This window comes from Myotis davidii, unplaced genomic scaffold (assembly GCF_000327345.1).
Source record: "Myotis davidii unplaced genomic scaffold, ASM32734v1 scaffold575, whole genome shotgun sequence".
NCBI classification, from domain to species: domain Eukaryota; kingdom Metazoa; phylum Chordata; class Mammalia; order Chiroptera; family Vespertilionidae; genus Myotis; species Myotis davidii.
This window is the reverse complement of record NW_006290306.1, coordinates 558,515-568,283: the sequence shown is the minus strand read 5'-3', so window position 1 is coordinate 568,283 and position 9,769 is coordinate 558,515. Positions and strand designations below refer to the sequence as shown.

General features: G+C 40.9%; 1 protein-coding gene across 1 annotated transcript; it reads left to right on the top strand.

Moving 5' to 3' along the window:
- The first annotated feature begins 8,223 nt into the window (after positions 1 to 8,223).
- TNP1 (transition protein 1) lies at positions 8,224 to 8,790 on the top strand. The gene is made up of 2 exons (XM_006763311.1): positions 8,224 to 8,381; positions 8,559 to 8,790. Exons 1-2 carry the CDS (start codon positions 8,243 to 8,245, stop codon positions 8,585 to 8,587), a joined length of 168 nt encoding a protein of 55 aa, XP_006763374.1. The 5' UTR covers positions 8,224 to 8,242; the 3' UTR covers positions 8,588 to 8,790.
- The last annotated feature ends 979 nt before the right edge of the window (positions 8,791 to 9,769 follow it).

Here is a 9,769-nt window from a genome sequence, read left to right as displayed (position 1 = left end):
TCTTCTTTTTCACCCTCCATTGATCACAACTAAGAGAAGTAGAGTTTCATCACCTCAAGTCAGAGAGATACTACTGAATTATGATATTCCCTCTTGACCCAACTTTGATCAGCACAGTTATAACAGGCACCTATGTTTAAAATAATCCCAGAAATATTGAGTATCTCCTCTGGCCAATGTACTCTACCAGCATATGGGTCACAATGCTTTGAAAGCATCAATTATGAAGGGGCTGACCTTTATATATGGCAACTTCAGTGTGTGTCTCTGGTCCTTTACCCCTTTTGGTGGCAACTCAGCCCCCCTTCATAGGGCCAAGTGTCCTCAAATTCAATGACATGGTTGCCACTGATAGGAGGAATGATTTCAAGAGAACAAGGACCCCTGGTGTGTGTCTCTTAGAACATGAAGAGAGAAGAGCAGAGGAAAAAAAGAGACTAGTAATCTCAACAGTAGTGCCTATGGCACAATGACAAGAAGTCTGGACTGAGAAGTAGGAGATCTGGGTTTGAGACTGGACTTGCCTAAAATTTGTGTCTTCGGTCAAGTTATTCTTCATCCCAGATCTATTTATTAAGAAATTGTTCTCTAGCAACCCTCAGAATTCAAAGTTCCTTATTCTAATTGGTAGATGAATTGAAACACATTTTAAGATCAAATAAGGTCAAATGATTGAATATATGTGATATTTTCATACCATAACATCCCCTTTCTAATACCCTAAATGCAGACCTATTTTTGCCTTATGACTGAAGAGCACTGTATTCCCAGTGTATTTGGGGGAAAAACAGATTCTTCTTCACTATGTGATAAATGGGGATTAAGGTCACTGGGGGCAGGAGAGTGGTTAATGTGAAAATATCACTTGGAACCTTTTGAAGCATAAATTTTAGATTTTCTTTGTGTACTGCTGTACCATCTAACCTTGTTAGGGGTAACAAAAGAAATGAAAATAGTTAATTATTCATAAATCCAAAAATAACAACCAAACTAACAAAAGTTTGAATTCTCTCCAAATGAGAATTTTAAATTTGTCCAGAGGACCTCAAAGTTCAACACTGCCTCTAAGAACTCACTAGCTCTTCCCAGTTCTCCCTCTCTCTTTAATATATTTCTTCACTCTGATCCTAGCAGCACATGTGAGACAGAAAAGATAAGTAGAAAAAGCAGTATGGAGCTGTGGGCAGTCTTTGGCTTGGGGATCAGCAACCCTGAGTCTGACCATGGCTTTTGACCTGCCTGGTGCAGCCCTCAGACAAGCCTGTTGGCCTTCTAAAGGAGGGTGTCCAGATGGCTCCTGAGGAACCTCCCAGGGTCACAGCTCTTGTGATGAGTCTCCCACCTTTTAGTGCCCTAATCTCTCTCTTCCTGAAAAACAGGAATTGCTTATGGAAAGACAGTTTGGGAATACAGTCAGAACCAACGGGAAAGAAGCCTGGAGGGAACACTGGGAAAGAATTCCAGCAAATCTTCAGATAGAACCCAAACCATTCTCAGAACCAAGATGCTCTCTCAATTCCCAGAACTGAATGGGAAGAGGCAAATTTAGTTGAGTCCCGCCTTCCTTCTTCTCTGAAAACCACCCATTGGCCTTGGGCTCTGCTTTGTCTTTGTTTCCTACAGAAGACACCAGATGAGTCCTGAGCTCAGAAAGCTCTTCCTCTTGGGAATACCCATCTCTAGGCCACTTTCTCATCTCCCAGCCTGCCTGTGAACCCCCTTTGCCTCTGTGAATAGCAGCAGCATCTAGAGCAAAGAAGACAGGGTGTACATGTGAACAGAGTAACACGTCCCCATTAACCAGCTGAGGTCAACATCTGGAGAGACTTATGATTCAGAGAGAGATTCACACTGAGTCATCAACATGTGTAAGGACTGTCAGCAACTTTTCTATGTTCACTCTTAATGAGCTACAATGAAGATTCAGCTCTGGGAAGAAGACATCCATCAGGCTCCCCAGATAAATTAATTGAGTGAGTTTGAATTGGAGATGAGACTCAACTAGAGATCCAAAATAGTGACACTCAAAGTCGGTTCCTTCCTACTCTAAGAAAGAGGCCAGGGGGAATACCGATCTCCAAACCTTTCCCTGCTGTGTCATTTGACCATCCTTCTAGGAGATAAAGATATAATTCTGTCCACCCACCTGTCTCCCAGCAAGATAAATATCAGCCCAAGAGAGAATAAGCTGATGGTTCCTCTTCTAAAGATTTCATTCTCTCTTCCTGTCCCAATAGCTCTCAGAAGATATCTCTTTTCTTTCAACAAATAAACAACAGCTAAGACCCACCAGAAAGTCAAAATATGGAGAAAACAGTTTTATGGGGTGTATCTGCTATTCCTGTGCTCAATTATTAGAATTAGCTCATGTAGCCATTCTGTGCCTTGGTTTATTCAGCCAAAAAGAAAAAATGGACTTCCAATCAAGATTGTGACATAGGTAAACACAGTACTCACATCCTCCCACCACCACATCAAAATTATAAGTAAACTACATGACAACCATCATTCAGGACTGCCTGAAATCTAGCTGAATGGAAGTCCTACACTAAGGATATAAAGAAGAAGAAGCCATTTGAGATTGGTAGGAGGGGCAGAGACACAGAATGGGCTGGTTCCATACCCATGTGTAGCACATAAAAATTGGAAGAGACATCTTCACTGCAGAGGTTCCCCCTGAGGAGTGAAGGGTCCCAGCCTCACACCAGGACCCAGTCCAGGATTCAATGCCAGGAAAAGAAGTCTCCATAGTTTCTGCTGTAAAAAACCAGCAGGGAGTGTGGCTGAATGAGATGGGGGGCTTCTGGAGCCCCAGGCACTCCTCTCTTTTTTTCTTTTTTTTTGAGACAGAATAGAAGAGAGAGAGAAAGACAGAAATATCGATGTGAAACACATCAATTGGTTGTCTCCTGCATGAGCCCTGAACAGGGCCCAGGCCGGGAAGGAGCCTGCAACCAAGGTATGTGCCCTTGACCAGAATTGAACCTGGGACCTTTCAGTCTGCAGGCTGACACTCTATCCATTGAGCCAAACCAGCTAGGGTCCAGGTATTCTTCTTAAAGGGCCCATGCACAGATTTACTCATATATACTCGTTTGGAGCTCCAGTCTTGGGACAACAGCTCAAAAGGCACTAGGAACATGTGGGAGAAGCTGAATTTTCTGATATCAGGCAGCTTTCTCCCAGATATAAGTGCTGGTAAAAGTCGTTATTCCTTTTTTGGACCCTATCCCCCACAGAACTGGTAGTCAGGGGCCATATCTGAGTCTCTATCAAACTGGCTATCACTGTTTGCCCTGTCCTGGTTATTTCTTTATACCCTAACATACCCAACTTGCAAGTCCACCCAAGCTGTTTCCAGTGGCATTTCCATAAGAATTCCCTGTCTTAGCTTATGCTTCAGACTTTCCTGAAATCTTTCAAAGAAGCAGCATCTAGCCTCAGCAAGTAGCCCAAGATATGGCACTAGTGGAATCTGGCCTTGGTTCACAGCTTGGACTCTCCCAGACACCTCCAAGTCCAACACTAGTAGAAGCCATCTGGAGATTACTTCGCAACTCATGCTGATTAGCGCCAGGCAGAACACAGGTAGTGGCTGACCTTGTCCTGTATCTCCCAGGAAGCCTCAGAGCCAGTAAATCCAGTGGACAGCTTCAAACCATACTGTAACACTATCCAACCACATTCACAAGTGACACACTTCAGGGACAGACTCATTGAGCAGCAGAGCCCTATTGAAGTAAGTCCTGCTCTATAGGGTGGGCTCTGCATAGCTGACCCTTCACAGTAGTAGCAACCAGTCCTTGCAGCCAATCATCTTGGGAGTAAATCACTACCATTGACATGTCAACAGCAATCAAGGCTCAACTACAACAGCAGAGTGTACACAACCTATACAGTGGGACCTTCTTGGAGTGCTAAGCTCAGGTGAACAGGGAGGCTGTGACACTGGTCTTACAGGACATACCTCATTAGGCCACGCAACCAAGCCCAGAAGACATAGAAGCTCTACCTAATAAATAGAAGCAAACACAGGGAGTCTGCCAAAATGAAAAGACAAAGAAACGTATCCAAAATGCGAAAACAAAACAAAACTTCAGAAAAATAACTAAATAAACTAAATGAAAGCAAACAATATACTAGATACTTAATGAACTTAGGGGAAGAGTAGATGAACTTACAGAGAACTTTAATAGCATAAAAAGGACATGGTAACCATATAAAATAACCAGTCATAAATGAAGGGAGTCAACAGTAGAGTAGATGAAGCTGATAATAAAATCAGTAATTTAAATATAGAAAGCAAAAAAACACCCAATCAGCAAAAAGAAAAAAGAATTTTAAAAAATGAGGATAGTGTAAGGAGCCTCTATGACAACTTTAAGTGTACCAACATTCACATCATAGGTGTGTTGAAAGGAGAAGAGCAAAAGCAAGAAAACTTACTTGAAAAAATAATGAAAGAAAACCTTCCTAACGTGGTAAAAAAAAATAGACATACAAGTCCAGGGAGCACAGAGAGTCCCAAACAAAATGAACCCAAAGAGGCCCTCACCAAGATACATCATAATTAAAATGCAAAAAGTTAAAGACAGAGAATTTTAAAAATCAGCAAGAAAAAAGCAGTTATCTGCAGGGGATTTCCCATTAAGATGGTCAGCTGATTTCTCTACAGAAACTTTGCAGGCCAAAAGGGATTGGAAAGAAATATTCAAAGTGATGAAAAGCAAGTAACTACAACCAAGATTACCTAGCAAAGCTATCATTTAGAATCAAAGAATATATAAAGAGCTTCCCAGACAAGAAAATGGAGTTCATCACCACCAAACCAGTATTACATGAAATGTTAAAAGATCTTCTTTAAGAAGAAGAATGACAAAAGTATGAACAATAAGATGGCAATAAATACATACCTACCAACAATTTAAACTAAAAAACAAAATTAACAAGCAGAATAGAAACAGACTTATAGATACCTATAGAGAACATTTTGATATTTGCCAGATGAAAGGAGTGTTAGGGGGTTGGGTGAAAAAGGTAAAGGGATGAAGAAGTACAAATTGGTAGTTACAAATTGATTGTAAAATACAGCATAGAGAATATAGTCGATAATATTCTAATAACTATATGTGGTGTCACTTAGGTGCAAGATTTATCAGGATGGTCACTTAGTAAGTTATATAATATCTAATTACTGGTCTGTACACCTTTAATAAAATATTATATATCTACTATAATTAAAAAATAAAAAATGATTTTTTAAAAAGGAAGATGCAAAACAGAGCAGAAGAAAAGGTAAGGAGATAGCATACTGGATTCCCAGAAGGTTCTCAAGGAAAGGTTGAGCTCTGGGCTCATTGAGGGTCAGGAATGAACTCATTGTGCTCTACCTAAATTATATTGGCACAACCAACACTGGGGCAGAAATGGAAAGAGAGACAGACAGGCAGAGGTGTCCAGTGCTGAACCCTGCTCATCTCATTGCAGAATGTCTGATACAGAAGTCAACCCAAACACTCCACAGCCCCACCCAAACTGGTCTTTGAATTACTGCCCCCAGCATTGGGCTTTCTGCTGTTGGCATTTCTAAGTATTTTGTCTGAAGCGAGAACTAATTCCTTAACCCTATGTAAAGGAGCTTCTTTGTTTCTTCATCAGTTTTCAAGACTGTCTTCCTTCTTCCCTGTGATCTCAGCTTCTCCTTGGCAGAGTAAGTCTTTGGGGGATGGAAAGAATTGGAGGTAAGTTGTGTTACCTGGTCTCCTGGACCGTCCAGAAAATGTGTCTCAAACTAGAGACCAACAGGGTCAGCACAGTCAGGCATGAGAGGCCAACACAGGACACTAGAAGGTTTATTATGGAGACAAATTTCTTTTTTTCCTTCTCTTTCTAGAAATGTTCCCACCATTGTCACTCTATGTTGTACTGTCTGCCTCTTAACACCAAAATGGTTAGAATGAACCTGTGAGAAATGCAATATAAATAAAAATGCAGTCCCTAACTACAAGAAGCCTGCCACAGTAGCCATATGATCTCAAAGATTACTTAACCCAACCTATCTATTTTCAAAATAAGAAAGATGAAATCCAGAGAAGTGATTTTTATGGCACAGTGAGGGCCAAAACTGAGACACACTGATGCCTGTTGAGATCACACTCATTAATGTGACATGACAATGTGGGCACAAAATAGGGCTTTATACCATTGATGTTGGTTGTCCAGACTTTAAGGACAATGTCATAGGACTGTGGACTTTGAACTAATTTCAAAAGATAGTAAAAATGTGAAAAGTTAGGAAAGTCTTCCTTGTAAAGGTAGGACAAAATGGGGAGGAATAGGATAGGATTTTTAATTTATTCAACAAATATTCCACAAATCCTTATTACGCTCTTACCCTGTGGACTATTCAATGCCTGGGAATATACAGCAGTGAACACAATTTTTAAATTCCTGCTTTCATGAAACTTGTTCATAGGAAGAAAAACAAGGCTGAAGTGGACAGAAAAGTTCCCCCCAGTACAAAGAGGCAAGGCAGCAGCCTGTTTCATACAGCTCTCCTCTCTTTGGGTGAAAAAAAAAAGATTTTAACAGAGGGTCTCTAGAGAGGCTTGCCTGGAAACAGAAAAATAGTGTCATTTGAAAGAAACTGGGTTTCAAAACATGATTTGTCATCTTTTCTATAGACATCAAAAATACAGGGAGTGGACTTTGAACTACATTCTCTGTTTTATCAACCAATTTTTGCTAAGAACCTCTTGCAGTCCAGGTGCTTGGTTCTTGAGTAAGGATAATGGCAGGGGAGAGAAAAAAAAAGAATAGCTAAGTAACCTTGATTTTTTTTTTCAAAAGGACTCAATATAAGACATAAAAAAGGAGGAAGAAAAGATTAGATAATGAGTCCATTATCAGGGAAGTTGGAAATGATGACTATCTTCAGCTCAGGCTTCTACTCTGAGCTCTAGACCTACATATCCAACAATCACTCAATAACTTTATTTGGAAATCTCAAAGGCACTTCAAAGCCAAAATGTCTTAAAACTAAAATGCCTGATAACCCAGGTCCCTGTGCCTGTCCTTTATTTTAGTGAGTGGCACCAGCATCCAGAAAGCTGCATTAGACAGAAACAAAAGCCACACCTTTGACTCCTGCTTCTCTTGCCAATCAAATCAAATCCATCACCAAGTCACTGTCTCCTGTCTATATCTCTTCATCCTATTTCCTTGGTCAGGCCTAAGCCATTATCAAGTATTTCTCTCTCCTGAACCTCTACTATTGGCAATAGCTTCTCCCTTTATTCACTTAGCTTCCCCATTAATTCATGCCCCACCTGACAGCCTCTAGTCTCATCATATTATCCTCTTAAATATTTTTCCATAGCCTCATAATATACTTCAGCCTAGGCCATTCTCTGCCTCTCTTTCCAACCTCATTCTGCACCCTGTTGGGAAGTAATTATGCATTGATTTGTATAGATGTCAGATTAATGGCTTTCTTCCCCACTAGGTTGAAAGCTCCATGAGCACAGTCTATTTATGTTTTTATCCACTGCTTTTTTTCTTATCACCATTGGGTAAGTCAATGGTTCTCAGCCAGGAGTGATTTTACTCCTCCCCTTCAAGGGAACATTTGGAAGCATTTTTGGTTGTCACAGTGTGGGGACTTTATTGGCATCTGATGGGTTAGAGTTCAGGGATGTTTCCAAATATCCTACAATGCACAGAACAGTTCCACAGAATTACTCTGCTCATACTGCTGAGACTGAGAAATCTTGATTTAGATGAAAAAGAATGAATGTTTATGTTTTGACCATATTAAATTGGATTTCCTAGACTCAAGTCCATAGAGAAACACATTTATTATCTCCCAATGCTAGAGGGACTTAAACAGGCATGCATACACAGACACTCAACACCATTAAATTTTCTACAGGCAGGAGATACCTATATTAATGGCTCTTCCCAGAAGCCCAGCTTAGGAAAGGAATTTAGTTGTTGTTCAATAACACCTGTCTAGAAGGCTTTATTAACATAAAAAGGACCTCAAAATTTGAGTTGCATTAAGAGGGGCCACTTTATTTCTCATATATGATGACCTAAGTGTAACAAAGGCTAGTGACAGCATAATGGAGCCCCGCCCACCTACTAAGCCACACCCATTTACAATCACAATGGCTAAGGCCTTAAATACCCAGACTCGCCGCCTCCTGGCTCTGCAAAGCTCCTCATTTTTGCAGAAATTACAATGTCGACCAGCCGCAAATTAAAGAGTCATGGCATGAGAAGGAGCAAGAACAGATCTCCTCACAAGGGAGTGAAGAGAGGTGGCGGCAAAAGAAAATACCGGAAGGGCAGCCTGAAGAATAGGAAACGAGGCGATGATGGTGAGTGAGGGATGAGTACTCAGTGGAACATAGGGGAAGTTGAAGTTAGCTCTCCCAGGACCCTGAAATCTCAGCCTAAGAATTTCATTTCCATTTAAATTCATTATGGGGCAGGAACAGTATGAATGGGTATGTTCTAACTGGTGTCCCTGTTGCAAACGTGTCCTTCCCCAACAGCCAATCGCAATTACCGTTCCCACGTGTGACTCCACTAGTGGGCTCTGCCCTGGTGGACTTCAAACAACACCAGGCAGCAACAAGAGGACAACAGAAGGGGGATTGCCAAAAAGACCTGAAGTTTAGATCAAAGCCACAGAACCTATCCTATGGGTAAAATACCAATCGTGATTGAAATGAGGAATGTATAATGTTGGCTGTTTCTCCCCAACATCTCAATAAAATGTTGAAAACTGAAAAGTGTTTATTTTGATCTTTAGTTGAAAAAGGTATTTTTATCTTTGGTTGAAAAAGGGTTTTTGAGCTAGGCAGACTTGGAATAATTGGCTGGTATGAAACCATTAAACATAACTTGGGAAATATCAAAGCAATTTGTCCTGTCTTCCTCCCCATGTGTCCCAACTTGGGTCTTGAGTCTCAATATGCTGTCTCTCTCCCCAAATACCTTTATCAGATCGCCAATAATGAGTCAAGGAGGGACATCAAACCACATGTTCGGCTAAAGGCATGTGTCAGAGGTAGAAAACGCAAGTTTAGCTATGTTGGGCTTGAAATAGACAAAACTAAAGTTGGGGATATTGCCTGGGAAGTTCAAGCCAGATGGTGTGATGGTCATAAATTGACATCGTGTCTGAAAATAGCAATTACCTTTATTCTAGATGGACCTATGTTGATCACTGGCAGGAGAAAAAAAAAATCTGGCAGGGAAAACAAACTGTCACTTTACCTTGATGGGTTCTGATATGGTCCAGCCAGGAATCTTGACACCTCCTCTCATCATTCACCCACTCAGAGGGGGTAATATATTTCTTAATGAGTGCTTCCTGTTGATGAGTGCTTCCTGTTGCCTAAGAGTCACTACCAGGGTGGCACAGGCTGGAATTGAGACTCTCATTTAAACCAAGCCACCCACTTAGTTGCTTGCAACCAGGAAAGGATATGGTAAGGATATAAGCAGGAAGTTTCCAACAGTGGGGATTGTGACATGGAACCAAGTGACCAAGTTGTATTTTTAATGAAGCATTGGTGAGGCATGCCGATACTGAATATTGGGAAATTACAGATTCTAGTAGTACAGTAAAGGATCAGTGATTTTCAGTAGCGAATACACAGGTTCTGTCAAGTTCAGGTTCAAATCTCCCCTTAGCATTAGGTACACAGCCACTGAATTGAATTTATACTTTTAATAGAGAAAATACTCCATAACCCTC